The sequence below is a fragment of the Schistocerca piceifrons genome, chromosome 5 (genome assembly GCF_021461385.2).
Source record: "Schistocerca piceifrons isolate TAMUIC-IGC-003096 chromosome 5, iqSchPice1.1, whole genome shotgun sequence".
Taxonomy (NCBI): Eukaryota; Metazoa; Arthropoda; class Insecta; order Orthoptera; family Acrididae; genus Schistocerca; species Schistocerca piceifrons.
This window is the reverse complement of record NC_060142.1, coordinates 125,271,605-125,289,755: the sequence shown is the minus strand read 5'-3', so window position 1 is coordinate 125,289,755 and position 18,151 is coordinate 125,271,605. Positions and strand designations below refer to the sequence as shown.

At 40.7% G+C, this 18,151-nt stretch overlaps 1 protein-coding gene across 1 annotated transcript in view; it reads left to right on the top strand.

Moving 5' to 3' along the window:
• Window positions 1-18,151, top strand: part of LOC124798210 (cytochrome P450 6k1-like) — a 164,715-nt gene that overhangs the window by 107,803 nt on the left and 38,761 nt on the right. Inside the window, exons 5-6 of the mRNA XM_047261513.1 lie at window positions 2,716-2,909; window positions 5,472-5,693. Of these exons, the coding sequence (XP_047117469.1) occupies window positions 2,716-2,909; window positions 5,472-5,693 (416 nt within the window). The remainder of the gene's footprint in view (window positions 1-2,715; window positions 2,910-5,471; window positions 5,694-18,151) is intronic.

The window sequence follows — 18,151 nt, the reverse complement described above, 5'->3', positions numbered from 1 at the left end:
GATGCATGTACCGTCAGACCGATGTTCACCAATTATGGATTAAAGTTAAGTATTCCAGAAGCTACGTACTTATTTTACTAGTCTCAACTCCTTTAACTGTTCCAGACCTCACGCCAGCCTGCGTGAGCTTAAACGCGTGCCTTTCGGCTTCACCTCATAGTGGCTTGGCTGTCTTGCCAAGTCACAACAGTAAGAACTAACTGTGATTTCTTATGTGCGTTATATCTGCAACATTTGTCTGGTTCACAGTGTCAGTGTTTAATATGTCCAATCAGACTGCTTGCGGTCACATAAGTTATGTGACTACCCTACTTTATATCAATAGGGTGACTTTTTCCAGGCGTGTACAAACTCATGGGATTGATCAGGGAGAGGACTAGGAATAAAAAAGGTCTAATTAACTTATGTCCGGAAATGCAAGGATTCCATGCTAGAGACCATTTATTCAATCATACAGTGTTACAGATACTGCGGTCTAATACGCGCTGTACCATGCAGCCACAGGTACCCTCTCAGAGGGTGTTACTGTCCCCCGTACGTCACGCCCAAGCGCCCTCTCCTGCCATAGTAATCAGTAATGTTTTGCCCGATTCACTTCTCTGGCTGACTCACCTCGTAGTGAATGTGATACAGCGTGGTATACAGTGGTTCCGCATTCCAATCGACAGCTTGCCGACATGGTATTTACTTACGGAGAGACAAATGGGCAAGGGCGGCGGGCAGCAAGGTTGTATCAGGAGACCCATCCCCGCCGACAACAGCCACACCATTCAATGTTTGTGACAGTTTTTCGCCGTTTGTCTGAGAGAGGTTCGTTTCAGGAAGCAGGAAATCATGAAGGACGAAAAAAAAAGTTCAAATGGCTCTAAGCACTGTGGAACATAACTCCTGAGGCCATCAGTTCCCTAGACTTAAACTACTTAAACCTAACTAATCTAAGGACATCACACACATCTATGCTCGAGGCAGGATTCGAACCTGCGACCGTGGCAGCAGCGCGGTTCCGGACTGAAGTGCCTAGAACCGCTTGGCCACAACGGCCGGCAGTTACTACCCTTATCGCTTTCAGCGTGTGCAGGGCTTACTAGCGACAGTCCAGGTGGTGTTGCTCTGCTACGCTATGTTCAGTGCAGGTTTAAGGCCGATGCAGCACAAGCTGCCAGTTGTGGGAGGGGTGGGGGGCAAGGGGCAAGATGTGAGGGCCACCAGAGGCGCCATAGTTGTGAGATTCCCATACAGTAAGTATCTCTATTAGAAGCGACCGCTTGGGGCACCAAACTGAGTGGGATGCCCGAGTGTAACACTTCAAAGTGTATGATGAGAAAGAATTCCCTTCTCCAGTTCATCTTTCTCAGAGATGCGTCTTAAACCTCCGTTGTGTTTCGGTTCACAGGAGAAAAATAAACTGCAGATGGGAACCCCATGTTCGAAACCGTTATTCACCAAGGCAACAGAGCATCACATTCATTAGAAACATGGTCTGCCTAAGCAGCAGAGCTCTATCTTCTCCACTGGTGATCGAAGCAATGAGTCACGATCATGGAATAAGAAAAAGAACATTCCGAGACGTTCCACCTAGGGTCTGTAAGCGTACAGCGTCACGTTTTCTGCCGAATGGGTAGCCTAGTGGCAGGCGCTCGTACCTATGACTTCCAAAGCTCTGTAGTATAGTTGGATGACGTTTCTGGACACGGGTTCCTATCCATGATTTGTTCCTCGAGACACCCTATACAACCCCTCGACGTTTGTCATAACACTTGTGGGACGTCCTGCACATTCCTTGTGGTCTAGCGGTAAAGTGCATACCTGGAAACCCAAAGACTGCAGGACCGGATCCCATTCGCACCACGTATTCTTTAGTCTGCATTTTACCCTACCATTCTACTTTCAGTGATGTGGAGATTCGCTAGAAACGACACATGGATCAGATTTCACGTTAAATTGCAGCTCCCTATTCACTGGTTGGATAACTGGCGTGGCTTAAGGACACACAACTCGATGAAGTGACATCCAATCGAAAGGCTTGCACTTCGTCATTGATAGACACTAAATTATAATTATAATATATTTAACATTTCTTTCTTGTGTTTATCTGTGTTTTCCCGTGACTGAAGCACAAACATTATCAGAAAAAAAACAATTTGTTTGTTGATAACACATATTTGAAAGAACGAACTATTTTTAAATTTGTAGTACGTTCCTTTGGGACCAAACTGCTGAGGTCATTTGTCCCTAGACCTATACACTACTTAATCTAACTTAAACTAACTACGCTAAAGCAACACACACACGCATGCGCGAAGGAGGATCTGCGATACAGAGTAGTTACATTAAAAGTGTTACGAAAAACTTTGTAGAGTTGGATGAATGAAGTGGAGTCATATCCAGTTATATCTAAGACAGTTGCTAGCAGTCTATTGAAGAGAAATTTGCACTGTTCTTCTTTACAGTTTAATAGAAGTTCCTATGAATTACTGCTGCGGCATCCTGCAACTACTGAATTCACTATGGGCGCTGGCTAAAATATTCTGTGCTGTAATGCGATAGGATTAAGCGGCAAATTATGGTTGCCAACACACGAAGAATCATGAACTAAATTATGTGCAGAGGTTTCATCATTTTTTCATCACTATGCACATCATACTGTAGAATGCCAAAAATGTTCTGTTTTCCTCCAGTGTGTGTCATCAATTCACGATTATCATTTCCTTGCAGACTCAAAGACGGAGCAGCTGCTGTCAGCACTTATTTTAGACGTATGGTAGCGGAGACAGTTGCATACAGGGAGGAGAACAACGTTTGCAGGAAAGATTTCATGGATCTTATGATCCAACTCAAAAACAAGGGATATCTCGAAGGCGAAAAGCCAGAGAATGGAGAGGGCGGTACCAAGGAAGTGTCCCCTACGAGTAAGTATGTTATATGAAGTAGAAACGACATATTATCTCTTGACAACCTCGTTTAACGTTACAATCCATAGAATAGGTCCACCTGCGTTGCTGTAACCTACTCTATTATTAGACATTGCTTTCACATGCCTTCATTAGCAACCTATAAAACAACAGTGGTATCAATGGGAGACATGAATTATTACTTTTTAATCACAGATACTAAACAATCTTCCCATCACAGTCTTAATAAGAAACAAGATCGACTAATCTGGGGGTACAGGTACAATGAATACAAAAATGCATACCACGCAAACAATTATTCTAAATTAGCAATTGCCATACGAACTACGAACATGTGGCGGTCATTTCATGACATAAGAAATTATCATCAAGAATAAAATTAAAACAAGAGGGAAATTTAGTCAGTAATTAAACTGCTTAAGACTCTCATGAATATCGTTGGGTATCTAGCAGGAGATTAAAGCACTGTGCTGCAGATGTTAGCCCAGAATTTAGTTACATCTGTTATTTTTCCTTTAGTAATTGTTAGTTTCCTGAACGATTAGAATACTCACTAACGAAACCACCTTATAAAAAAAGGAAAAGGTATAATTCGGACAATTTTAGAGCCCTTTCTTTGCCATCGGTAATCGCAAAAATTGTTGAAAAGACTGTGTATATAAGGTTAAGTGATCTTTTTAGTTTACATAATTTGGGCAAACATACATTCCGGTTTCAAAAGTGTTTTAACAATTATAAATGCTACATTCTCTTTTGTGCGACAGGCATTGGACAGATTAAGCAAAAAGTTAAGAATACTAGGTGTCTTCTTTTGTCTAACTAAAGCCTTTGATTGTATTAATCACAAAATATTACTGCAGAAATCGGACCATTATGGAATAAGAGGAGTAACTTTAAGAACAGATAGCAAAACGTCGTTCTCCACAGTAATAAGACTGACTCTGGAGTGGTGTCTGATTGGGGAGGTGCCTCATGGGCCAATGTTGAGACCACTACAATATGAAGGGATAATTTTTAAATATTTGTCTTTGGTGATGACACTAGCTTGACAGCGAAGGGTATTGAAAGCAAAATAGATAATGTCAAATAATGCAGATCAAGATATATGTCCATAGCTTGTAAAAAATTAATTTATGCTAAATCATACTACGATTCTATTAAACACCATTCAGTCAAAGCTGAAATGCTGATTACACAGAATGAGTCTGAATAACACATATTCCTAGGTGTTCAGACACATGATAAGCTATCATGGAACGTACATGTTCAAAATCTCATTCAAAAACTGTATGCTGCTATTTTACCCTTAGAACAGTATGTGCAATAAATAAATGAGGGTCCAACAAGAAAGTTAGTCTGCCTATTTTCATTTGCGTCTGACATACGGCGTTATATTCTGGGTAACTCTTCCCATTCACAAAGGACACCTTCGGCTCAGAAACGGGCAGTTCTGATAATATGTGGTGTAAGTTCGCCAACTCCCTGTTCAGGAGTCTGGGAATTCTGAAATTGGCCCCTAAAACCTATTTTCTTTAATGTCGCTTGTTGTTAAAAATATAAGCTTATTCGGAATAATTTGCAGCTTTCACTTGGTGAATACTAGGCAGAAATCCAATCTGCATTTGGACCGTACCTCCTTGACTCCTGTGCAAATGGGTGTGCAGTATTTTGCTCCATCCATTTTCAATAAGCTACCATAAGAATTTAAAAAAAAGTTAGCAGTAATCTTCGCACTTTAAAATTTAAACAGTAGAATTTCCTCATGTCTCACTCCTTCTATTCTGCTGGGGACTTCGTGGGAAAAAATTAAGCAAATTTTTGTATTATAAAGTTGATTGTGCATATATCTCCACAGCAGCTTACAGTCTGCAGAGGATTCGTATAAATTTTATCTGTTATTAATTTTTCTGTGGTTAAATTTCATATACTGACTCGTTCCATGATCATGGAGGTTTACTCCTGAGTCTGGTCCTACAGAGCTAGAAATATTAAACGTAAAATAAAAGTAAATTGAATTACGTTCCTAAACATAGCTCCTTGCTACTTTTGGATGCATTCAAGAGATTGGAACAATAAAATATTTTAAAATATAGGTAACCATAATAATAATTTTATGGTGGTCCCATAGCTTTTCTAGATAAAATTCATTGAAAAATGATTAATAAAGTCCCTCTTATGTTTCTACAGTATCTTGCTGTGTTGCAAATGTAAATTTCATAGAAGACTTGATCTTCACTGTGATGTTAATGCGACGTGAAGGTTACACTGGATTTTATATGAGTACATGTAACTAGATCTAAACATTATAATAGGACATACAGAGAATTTTAAATTTGTCATTTATGTTTGAACGTTGAGGAGTTTTGCATAAGACATGCTATTGCAAAGACAAGTTTTGGGAAGGCAAAAGGTGAACTTTCATCATTAATTTTCTAATAACAATAATAATAATATATAGCATGTGCTATTTATGTGACAATACCATAGATTCCAAATAATTTGCCTGATTTTGGTGTCTGTGATCTTGTAAGTTTGAGCATTACGTTGATATTTCCACAGAGCTCACAATAGAAGACGTGGCTGCACAGGCCTTTATCTTCTTTGGAGCGGGCTTTGAAACATCTTCATCAACTATGAGCTTCGCTCTCCATGAACTGGCACTCCACCCTCATTTCCAAACGAAGTTGCAACATGAAATCGATTCTGTTCTTAAGGAAACTGGTAGTGATATCACTTATGATGCTCTCTCCAAAATGCCTTACCTTGATAAAGTTGTATCTGGTAAGTATGTCAACACTAATACTTGTTTCTATACTCAAATTGTCACCCACAATCTAATTAATAGTTAGTTTCTTGCTCTTGTCTTGACCTTGAGGCAGAGCAGGCACTGTACTTTGCCTAGCAGGCTCATAGTCATAACTGTTTGTTTAAACTCCGTCTTACGCAAAGCACAATTTGCTTTTTGTTTTTAATCCAGACATGTATCGATATCTAAGTGTCATCTTCTGTGGATCAAATTTATTTTCGTAAAATGCAATACGAAGTTCATGGTCATTTATCTATTTTAGAACTAAAAATGATACTGCATGTATTTTGTTTTGTTTGTTGGGGTTGTTCACCTCAATATTACATTGCGAGTAAAAATGTACTTTTACATGTCGGCTTTTTTGTGTCCTGCTCTTATCGTTTTGTCAGCATATCATCTGGAAACTTGTCAAAGAGAATTCTGTGCATTTTTCAAATACCGTTTCGCGGGTAATGGTTATTTACATTACCATACTTACATTTTCCGTTCTGTTGTGTATCTCTGATGGATATGTCTTTCTATTGCTATTGTGCACACTGTTATCCTACCGTTTTAATATGATATCACTCTCAGTTTTACTTCACGTGTATCACAAAACATGATATGAGCAGATGCTTATCTCTCCATACTCAATGAGAGACGCTCTGTTACTGAAACTTCCTGGCAGATTAGAACTGTGTGCCGGACCGAGACTCGAACTCGGGACCTTTGCCTTTCGCGGGCAAGTGCTCTACCAACTGAGCTACCCAAGCGCGACTGACGAGCCTTCTCACAGCTTTAATTCCGCGAGTACCTCGTCTCCTACCTTCCAAACTTCACAGAAGCTCTCCTGGAAGAAAGGATATTGCGCGGACATGGCTTAGCCACAGCCTGGGGGATGTTTCCAGAATGAGAATCTGTTATTGTTGCTCTTCAAGTGTTCATTGTTTGAATTATGTTTCATGTGACGCTAATTTTGAATGTCCTGTGAGAACTGTTGTGGTGTATCTGCCGAGGGAAGAACTTATGTGACGTCATGTTATTGTATATGTGTGTGTGTGTGTGTGTGTGTGTGTGTGTGTGTTTGTGTCTGTAAAATGAGAGAGAGAGAGAAGAGAGACAGAGCTGGAAATGTTTTCATATATGGAAGGGCTTTTGTATATTTCACTGAGTGTTCAGAACAGTGTTTTTTTACACAGTGTTGTATTTTCATTAAAGATTTCTTTCCTTGTATTATTGCTTTTTGTATGTGATAATTCTCCTCTGTTGTCAATTTTTGATAGAGACTATTGCTTTCTCTGAGAATTTAATCAGTTTCAGTGTTGTTTGGCTGGTGGTTTTCTTGTATGAAATGATCTGCAAAAGTGGAGTTTGTACTGCCAGTTCTTAAGGCACTCAGTTGTGTAGAATATCTCGTTTTAAAATTTCTGCGTGTTTGGGCTATGTAGACAGATTGCTGTGAACTATAGATTAACATATAGTCTCCACTTTGAGAGAATTTGTCCGTGGAGGCGTTTCTTGTGTTTAACTTTTTCTGTACTGAATGCGGAATGATATTCATAGTCACTATTTCTTCAGAATATTCCCCACCCTGTGGAGGTTTTTGTTGCTGTGTGGCAGTATGTGCCACGCTATGTTCTTCGCAAAGTTTCCTGGATCCTTGTGTTTGTCATGTGTTTGTGTTCCTGGTTCTGTTGTGTGGCTGGTAATTTGTTCATGATTTTTCTTTTATAATTTGTTTCTCATTTTGTTGTTCAGCATTTTTATTATTTGTGTCTTGGGCCATTTGCTCTGGTTATCTAGAGGATTGTACTTCGTTCATGAGTGTACCTGAGATTGTCCAGTGGAGTTACGTTGAGCCTGTGTAGAATGTCTCTGAATTGAGAGTTTGTGTGCCTGGGGTGATTTGAAAGGTTGTGAATAGTTGTACCTGTGGCTGTAGGTTTCCTGAATATTCCACAATTACATTTTTTTCTGTGTATAGTGATCTCTAAGAAATTAAGTTTCGTCTTTGCTTTGTCTCAATTGTGAATTTTCGTTTAATGTGAACTGTGTTTATGTAGCGCGTAATTGTTTTGTCTAGGTGACTGTTTGTCTATCAGGAAAATGCTGTCTACACGTCAGTATCAGTATATAACCTTGTATTTTTCTGCATTCATTGAATACTCGTATTTTGTTTTCGATGTGATTCAGAAATATGTTTGAAAGTAGACCAATGATGGGTGAGCCCATTGGTAGGCTTTCTTTTTGTAGATAAAACTCCTTGTAGTTCTGTTCTATTACGATCTTTAAGATGGCCTAAATTTCATCTATGTTTGTATTTGTTGTGTTCTCTCGTTTCCGCAGTCCTTTGGTAAAGTTGATTGTTTCCCCTACTGGCACAATTATGTACATGAATGTGATGTCAAAAGAAGTAAGGTTTAAATTGGATGGTATATTTACATCTTTTATTTTTTCTATCAGTTCATTGGTTTTTTTGTACGTTTCCGTTTTATGTGAAAGTGTACTATTTCTCTGGTACAGTAATGCACACATGTGTCTAGATAGGTGGTAAGACAGTGATTCAGTTTTTTGTTTTGTGTTTCTTTCTTCCTTAATGTTAGTGTTTCTGTGTATTATTTTATTTCTTGTCTGATGTCATCGAAATGGGCTGGCGTTTTTATGAAATAAATTAATTCAGGTTGTGTTTTATGTAACTCAACATTGACCTGCTATTTTTTACAGCACAGAGGAAGCGAATTTCTTCTTTTAACCAAATAATTTCTTTTGGCTACTTCTGGTGCAGCTAAGTTGCTGTTTACATTGACTTTTACAAAATCAAGAATTATATTATTACTGAGGCATGTTTTGTTAAACCTAATGTTGAGGACAGTTTTGTGCAACTGTTATATTCTTTAATTTCTTGTAGAGCTTCGTGGGAAATGTTTGGCATTACACTGAAAGAATTACCTTGCTGGGTTAGAACCTCCTGTTCACGTTTTTTCCACTTTTTTTGCGGTTAGAAACTAGGTTTTTTTTTAACTCCACCTTATTGAAAACACAATTTATTTTTTTACTCACAAGTCATCTTCCAACATCTATACAACATCTTCTGTGGGTCAACATTTATTTCCGTATTTATTTCTGCAAACATAGTAGCAAGGTTACGCTTTTACTCGTAAAAATTATCGCATGTGCATTTTGTTTGGTTTTTTTCGGTTATTCACCTGAAGAAAGGAGAACAAAAAAGCATATCAATAAAAATGTATTTTCACTAGCAATATAATTTTCAGCTGAGTAATCTTAACAAACCGAATAAAATGCACATTATAATTTTTAGGCAAAAATAGATGAACAGAAATGGACTTTGTGTTATGTTTTATAGAATAAAATTTGACCCACAGAAGATAACATATATTGGTCTCGAAAGATTTCTGCTGTGTAACACAAAATAAACTGTGTTTTGCATAAGGCAGAGTTTAAAAAAACCCTGACTTTGAATCGTAAATACCGAATAAAATGTCAACAGGAGCTTCCAACTCGAGCAAGATGATTCACTTAGAGCCATGCCAAACATTTCCGACGCGCAAGTCGCCCAATGCGGCGTCGAATGCAATAAGAACTTGCCCTCGGCGGGCGAACTTCCCGCAATGGGCGCCTCCCGGCTTACAGTGCCGTACGCTCATTTCCAATGATTCAGCGAAAGAAAGTCTTCAATGAAAATACAATTATGAAAACGAAGATACTGAGAAAGAGAGGCCGTGATTTTTTTCAGTGCTACCACACTTGGTGTTTAAAATGAACGATTGGTCTGAAAGACCGATGCTTCGAGTTAAGGGTTAAGAAAAGAAAACTGTGACGGAAAATTTGATTCCACAACAGTTACGAAACGTTCGTAGCCAACTTGACAACAATACTCGCAAAAGCCCTTATCCTCAATATACAGCAGCGTGCTCATTCTTCTGGAAGGCAGAGCGTATTACTGACCAATGGAGCCAACGCTCCATAAACGAATGTCTTGTCTTAGACTTTCTAAGAATAAGATAGTAAGTTCCATTGTATTATCTCACTGCAATCAGCCACATAATGCTGCAACTAGTTTTTATGAAATGGTAGATCAAATTTGGCAAAAGTTTGCGCAGAGTCCAGGGAAGACTACTCGCTGTACAAGCAGAGAACTTGCAGTTCCTCATATAACTAACTAACTGTTGGACGAGTGTCAAAGTGACGTTTTGAGTACAAATCATGAGGACTGCGATTAGTGCAAGCTCTTGGAGTTGGTGGTTTAGGGAAACTTGTTGACCTTCAATAATGATCTACTGGAAGACATGGAAGATGATAGATGTTTATTACACAGTTAGCTGTCACTGATAAAGCTGCATTTCATCTGAGCAGTAAAATGAACCGACGGATTGTGTGCATGTAGGGACTTCAGACCCTCCACGCAATTGTTGAGCATGAAACTATTTTGTGTCGTTTCTTATGAAAAAGTGTATGGCTTTTTTTTTTTGAGAAAAAGTCAGTGAGTGGAATGAGGAATCTTCGAAAACCGCAGATTTGGCTTTTCCCTTAATCTGAAGGGGCTCTAATGACTTCACATTCCAACAGAATGGAGCTCCGGCGTACAACACTGTACGAGAATTCCTCAATGGCGCGCTGCCTCAGTGTTAGATAGGGCGCACCGGGCTCCGAGACACTGCACTACATTCTTGGAGTCCAAAATCTCCGGACATGACCCAGTATAATTTTTTCTTGTGACGAATCGTGAAGGAGAGGTTTTCATCCACCGTTTACCTCGTGGGCTGGATGAAGTTAAGAACAAAGTGAGAGCTGAAGTGACTTGTGTCAATGTATATGTGTTACATACAGTTTATGATGAATTTACCTGTCATCTAGATGTGGTCCATGCTGCTCCCGGTGGGCACTCAGAGGATTAGTAATAACATAACTAAAAGCTTTAAAATTTTGTGATTATTTCGCAGGTGGTATCTCTTTTACAAAGTGTTTCCGTCAATACATACGAAGGTTTTCAATCAGGTCACTCTTTTTGATACCCACTACAATGCCTCTCATCCTGTAACGGCCTTGTCAGGCGGCACCCATTTGCCTTTCAGATGGGAAAGTGCCCATAAAGACGGAAGAATGAGGAATAACCAGAAACAAGATGATGCAGACGACAATAAGAGCCATAATATTAAAGATACAAATGCATGTGCACAGAGAATATGGACCTTTACTGAAAAAATGTTATGAAAAATTTGCCAATAGTAAAAGATTCCAGATTTGAGCCCCATTCAGATCACTGGGAAGGGACTGCAAATTGGAAGGTGACCTAAGGCAAAAGACAAAACTCCAACGAAATCGGTATGTGGAATGTCGTAACTCTAAGCATGGTAAGGAAGTTAGGAAATCTAAAAGAGAAATATCGGCCAAATTTAGAAATAGTAACGCTCTGTGAAGTGAAATGGAAAGAAGATACATATTGCTGGTCAAACGAGTACAGGGTAATGCCAACAGCATTTGAAAATCGTAAAACGTTACTAAGATTCGTTATGCGTTGGAAGGTGAGGTGAAGGGTGAATTATGTTTAATAGTTGCACGACAGGATTATTCACATCAACATCGATACAAAAAGTCGCCAAGTCAGGTTTGGATGACGACATCGCAAGCAAAATATGATGAGATAGAGAGAGCACTTGAGGAAAATGAAAGAATAACTCATTGTATAAAATAAGATGAAAGTCTAATAATCATGTTGATTCTGAACTATACAGGGTCCGGGGTGGAAGGCTGATATGAGGGTGAATATGTGATAGGTCAATAGGAATGAGAGAGGAGAAAGACTCCTCGAGTTCTGCAATGAATTTCATTTCTCAATGGTAAATATAATATTTAAAAATCACAAAAGGAGATATAAATCGAAGATCCAAGAGTAACTGGAAGATAACAGCTGAATTACCTCATGGTGTAACTCAGATGCCGAAATCGGGAATTCGACTACAAAACATACCCAGCATCAGCAATAGAGTACTGATGAAGAGTGCGCCCTAGTTTAATTCAAAATGGTTCAAATGGTTCTAAGGATTATGGGACTTAACATCTGAGGTCATCAGTCCCCTGTACTTAGAATTACCTAAACCTAACTAACCTAAGGACATCAGCCACACCCATACTCGAGGCAGGATTCGAACCTGCGACCATAGCAGCAGCGCGGTTCCGGACTGAAGCGCCTAGAACCGCTCGGCCACAGCGGCCGGCCCTAATTAAATTAATAGTTAAGAGTGTGTGTACAGAGTCCTCTGAAGCTTTAGGTACTGTGATACTGAGCAACAGAATGAGCGTCTCCGGACTCAAGGAGAACTGCTCGCTATAGCTGACAAACTTCAGGCGACACTGAACCATCAATGAAAAAAGCTGTGACCCTTTTGGCGTCGTTGGAATTAGCCGGAAAGCCCACTGTCAATGCGTCTTTTGATGTGCAATATCTAGTACTTTTTATGTGCAATATCTAGTACTCACTCAGAGATGAGTGGCAGATGGTAACAGGTTTGCATATCTCTAAGCAGAGCGTGAACATGGGACCTGGACACACAAATGTCTGCTTACGCCTTAGCAACATGTATGAGGTGCTGTCCTGTGTTGGTAGCTCATCTGAGCCACCATGGGATGCCTTATCTGTTTAACCAGTGGCTGATTGTTTTGCTGTGTATGGAGAAGCGCAGAGAGTGGGTATTCTGGCCATTGGGAGTTACAACGTTAGGTGGGTAATGGGGCTCCTCAGGGAAATGGCAGGCAGGACGCGGAAGAAGGCCAGTGTGCACTTGACACGTTTGCTTGGAGGTCGTATCCGAGATGTGGAGGAGGCTCTGCTGGTGGCTGGTGAACGCAATGGATGTAGCCAGCTGAAAACTGTAGCAAGTTTCGGTGGAATGTCGCCATCCTCGGTGATTTTAGGCCGTTGCCTAGGTCGCGAAGGGTGCTATCATCACACGTGGGATGCAAGCACAGTTCAGTATTTGCCAGAGTCGATTGCGGCCCTCCAACTTGGAACCGAGTATGAGATCTGAATCAGAGGCTACGAGTTTCCTGACCTCCGCTATTGGCTGGAGAGTTGTGGAGGTCCCCTCAATAACGAAAGCGTAAACTACACAAAGGAAGCGGCTGCTTGGGTGGCAAAATACTTGTAGCATGCGTTGTGTATAACTTCATACTCAAGGGTAAGGAGAGATGGGCTGTACAGAGTGGTATGGCAACCGTCGTCGTAGGAAAGCTGGACAGGAGCACAAATGATCAGTGAACAAGTTGACACAGTAAACAGGAGATTTACTTAACTTGTATTTGTCCAAGTGTACGAAGACTCGTTACAAATAAAGTAGCAAGGAACCGAGTCTAGCTCATACAATAGCAACAAGGATGAACCTCTCTGAACTGAGCACGAACAATGGAATCAGAGCCACGAGTAGGCGGCTTCTGCTTGACATCACCTAGCGAAGAGGCTCCGAGTGCGAGTGGGCTGTCTGGCTGCCACTGGCCATCCTATATTGCGGGGGCAGATTTCGCTCGTGTTAAGGGGATGCTAGAGGCATGGCTCAGAGGGTGCCCTCCATTGGATCTGCCGGATCCCGCACAACCTCTATCGGCATCTGACGAAAACTTACAATTCCACTGCCAACTTAAAGATATCTGTCGGGTGGTATCAATACGTGATACCACAACATGCTCATGGTTTATTTCTTAGGCTACAGAAATCCTTGCTTCAAGTCTATGAAGAATTTCTTGCTGAAACAGTAGATCAGGCACAGACTCACAGGGAACTATCATCTTTGCAATTCAGAATAGATAAAATGTTGATGTGCCGTTAGCAAACTGCAGGGCTAACAGTCTAGGCTGTAGTCTAGTGACACTGTCTTTGATTTACAATCAGAAATTCCTGGTTGTCAGGTTCGAAGGAAGCCACTTCTTAAATTCTGAATAAAAACTATCAGCTATAATGGCTAAAGACTTTCAGCATGAGGTGTCACGCTCATTCTGCGAACGGTCTTGTGAAAGAGGGTGGAGGTATGGACTGTGTTACGGGTACTATCGTGGTCCTGGGATGGGAAAGTCAGTACTGATCAACGGCATGAAGATGGGAAAGATAGTGGAAACCACTACATTAAAGACGCTCAGTATGTATCAACAGGACTTGTGACCTGTGATTGGAAAAGTGTCATGATGATCTCTCCATTGGGTAAATTTTCCAGATTATTTCAGCATTCAGATCTCGACGAGCCGACTGCCAAGAAGGAGTTAAGCATGAGAACATTTCTGAATAATCAAAGGAAGGATAACGTTCTATGAGAAGGAGCTTGGAATGTCAGAAGTCTGATTCTGATAAGGAAACTGAGCTAAAAAGAGAAATACAAAGGCTCAGGCTAGACTCTAGACTCTAACTATAGCGGTGGCCAGTGAGGTGAAAAGGAAAGAGGATGAGGATCTGTAATCCTTAAATATATGCAGCAGCAGAAAATGGTGTACTGGGAGTAGGATTTGACAGAGAGTGAGTTACTATGAAAAGTTCAGTGACAGAATTATTCTCAACAGAGTCGACAGCAAACCGTCGCCAAAAACTGTAGTTCAGATACACACGTCTTTGTCAGAAGGAGAAGAAGAAGAAATGGAGGAAGTATATGACGATAATGAACGTATAATTTACATATAAAGGGAAGTGAAAATTTAACAATCATGGGTGTTTGAAACGCTGTGATAAAGGAAGGTATAACAGATAGAGTTACAGGAAATTTTGGATTACTTAGCAGAATGAGACATAAGAAAAATTAATGGAGTTTTGCATTAAGTTTCAGTTGTTCAAACACAACAAGATCAGGAGGTATTCTTGGAAAACGTCTGGGGACGCGGAAATATTCCATTTGGATTACATCATTATCAGACAAGGATTCCGAAATCAGATATTAGATAATATGGCATGTTTGAGGGAAGATATAGACTGAGATAACTATTTTGTAATGATGAAGAGTATATTGACGTTTAAGAGGATTGTGTGGCAGAAACAATGTGGAAAGATTCTGCTACTGAAATACTGAGGTATAGTAGGGATCTCTTCTAGGGCTGTAGATATCATGATAATGAGTACGACAATAGACAGTTCAATTGAAGAGGAATATATATTTCTTATGAGAGCAATCGCTGAAGGTGGATAGACAAATATAGGTACAAGGAAAGTAAAGTGAAGGAACCCTGGGTTTCAGAAGAAATACACTCATGCTCATAAATCAAGGATAATTGCAGAATGTTGTGCCACACAACGTGGCACTACACAAAACTGGCGATAATAGCATAGGCACATAGGGAACACACATACGACACAGATCTGTAAGTCCACGGTATTGGTGATAAGTTGAGAAAATCGTCCTGAAACACATGTGCTACAAAACTCCACTGTTTCCTGCTCATTGAATATGATAACTATGCACACGTACACAGGCCGCACAACGAGTTGGCATACTCTGGATCAGGTGGTCGAGCAGGGGTATAGCCTCCCATTCTAGCACTAGTGCCTGTCGGAGCTCCTGTAGTGTCCTAGGGGTTTGAAGAAATGCAGCGATACGTCGACCGAGAGCATCCCAGACGTGCTCGATGGGCTTTAGGTCTGGAGAACAAGCAGGCCACTCCATTCGCCTGATATCTTCTGTTTCAAGGTACTCCTCCACGATGGCAGCTCGGTGGGGCCCTGCGTTATCATCCATCAGGAGGAAGGTGGGACCCACTGCACCCCTGAAAAGGTGGATACTGGTGCAAAATGACGTCCCGATACACTGACCTGTTACAGTTCCTCTGTCAAAGATATGCAGGGATGTACGTGCACCAATCATAATCCCACCCCACACAATCAAACCACGATTTCCATACAGGTCTCTTTAAAGGACATTAAGGAGTTGGTATGTGGTACCTGGTTCACGCCAGATGAAAACCCCGCGAGAATTACTGTTCAGACTATAACTGGACTCCTCCGTGAACACAACCTGAGACCACTGTTCCAATGACCTTGTACTGTGTTCTTGACACTAGGCTTTACGGGCTCTCCTGTGACCAGGGGTCAGCGGAATGCACCTTGCAGGTCTCCAGGCGAATAAACCGTGTCTGTTCAGTCGTCTGTAGACTGTGTGTCTGGAGACAACTGTTCCAGTGGCTGCGGTAAGGTCCCGAGCAAGACTACCTGCAGTACTCCGTGGCCGTGTGCAGGCACTGGTGTTGAGATATCGGTCCTCTTGTGGTGTTGTACACTGTGGACGTCCCGTACTGTAGCTCCTGAATACGTTTCCCGTCTGCTGGGATCATCGCCATAATCTTGAGATCACACTCTGTGGCACACAGAGGGCCCGTACTACGACCTGCTGTGTTTGACCAGTCTCCAGTCGCCCTAGTATTCTATCCCTCATAACGTCATCAATATGTGTTCTTTGAGCCATTTTCAAAACACAGTCAGCATTAGCACGTCTGAAAACGTCTGCACACTACTCGCTGCACCGTACTCTGACATGCAGCAACACACCTCTGCGTATGTGAACTGCTGCCAGCACCACCGTGCGACGACCGCAGGTCAAATGCACCGCATGGTCATACCCCGAGGAGATTTAAACCCGTAAACCACCCACCAGAGCGTTGTTACACTATGTATCAGCATTATCCTTAATTTATGAGCATGAGTGTACTTCAGCTGATCGATTAACGAAGAAAGTACAAAAATATTTAGGAGAAGAAAGGATAACAGCAATAACATTGAATTAGGAATAAAATAAATAGGAAATACAGGAAGCTAAGTCAAAATGACTGCAGGAAACACGCAAAGAAATAGAAAACAAAGTTCTTCATAAGGGCTGTTCAGTATATAGAGACGTTATAACAACCTTATGTGAAATTAAAAGTGAAGACATCAACATTAAGAGTGCAAGAGGAATTCCATTGTTGACCGCAGACGAGGGCAGATAGATGGAGAGAGTATTTAGAATGCTTCTACGAGAGAAGAAACTGTCTGACGTGGTATAATAAAAAATGGGACTCGATAGGGAAGCCATAGGGGATCCAATATTAGAGTTTAACAGAGCTTTGGACGACTTGCTATCAACTGAGGTGGAATTCGTTAAAATTACTTCGAAATTTCTAAAATGATTGGAATAAGTGGCATGCAAACGTATACTGATATTAGTTTGTAGAATCTGACTATCGAGACATACAATCTGAATTCAGAAAAAATATCATCCACACCATCCCGAAGACAACCAGTGCAAATAAGTGAGAGAAGTATCACACAAACAGCTTAACTGCTGATTTTCTATCCTCAATCAAAGCGAGGAACAATTACAGGGTATACTGAATTTAAATAACTGTCTTGAGCACAGAATATGGATTAAGAGTAAACCGAAGAAAGACGAAAGTAGTGAAGAGTGGCAGAAATGAGATTAGCGAGAAAGTTACCATCAAAATTTGATACCGCGAAGTATACTACATAAAGGAATTGTGCTATCTTGGAAGCAAAATGACACATGACGGACGAAGCAAGTAGGACAAAGAAATCAAACTAGCACACGTAAAGAAAGTTTCCCTGCCCAAGTGAAACCTGTTAATATCAAATATAGGCCTCCATTTGAGGAAGAAATTTCTGAGAATGTGCGTTTAGATAATACCACTGTATGAATTGAAGCGTCTGAGGTATGCTGCTACGGAAAGATGATGGAAATTAGGTGGACTGTTAAATTAAGAAATGAGGACATTCTATGCAGAATCGCTGAGGAGAGGAACATATGGGAAACATTGACAAGAAGAAAGGGCAGTATGATAGGACTTGTGTTAAGATATCAAGTATGGCACAAGAGAAAAATGTAGAGGGTAAATACTGCAGAGGAAGACATAAATTGGAATACATGCAGCAAATAACTGAGGACGGCGGTTGTAAGTGTACTCTGAGATTAAGAGATTGATACAGAAGAGGAATTCGTCGTGTGACATATCGATCACTCAGAAGATTGATGACAAAAAAATTAAAGGTAATAATGCCCAGACAGCGTTCGGAACAAAAAGTTGGATGAGACTGAATATAAGAGAAATCCGAAACTCAGATGCCAATGGCGGCACGCTAAGCCATTTGCTCCTGTACCACCAACAGCATTCCTCCCTGTACTCAGTTCTAATATCTACAGGGACTGGGAAAGGGCACAAGTATTCGTAAACAGAAATATGTGTATAACTCAATCTGATGTCCCTTACCATGCCTGCGATTTTATTGCTCACAACGCAATGACTGTTAACTCATCCTCTCGAGGATACACCTCAACACACTACTTTACAACCATAACTCTTGTTTTCAACAGCCACGTTTGCGCTGCAAGATGGAGCGTAATACCCATACGGGCAGCAGGCAGCGGTATGACTAAACACTTACAAGGCGTAATAGAAAGTATAGGAATGTTAAGTTGAA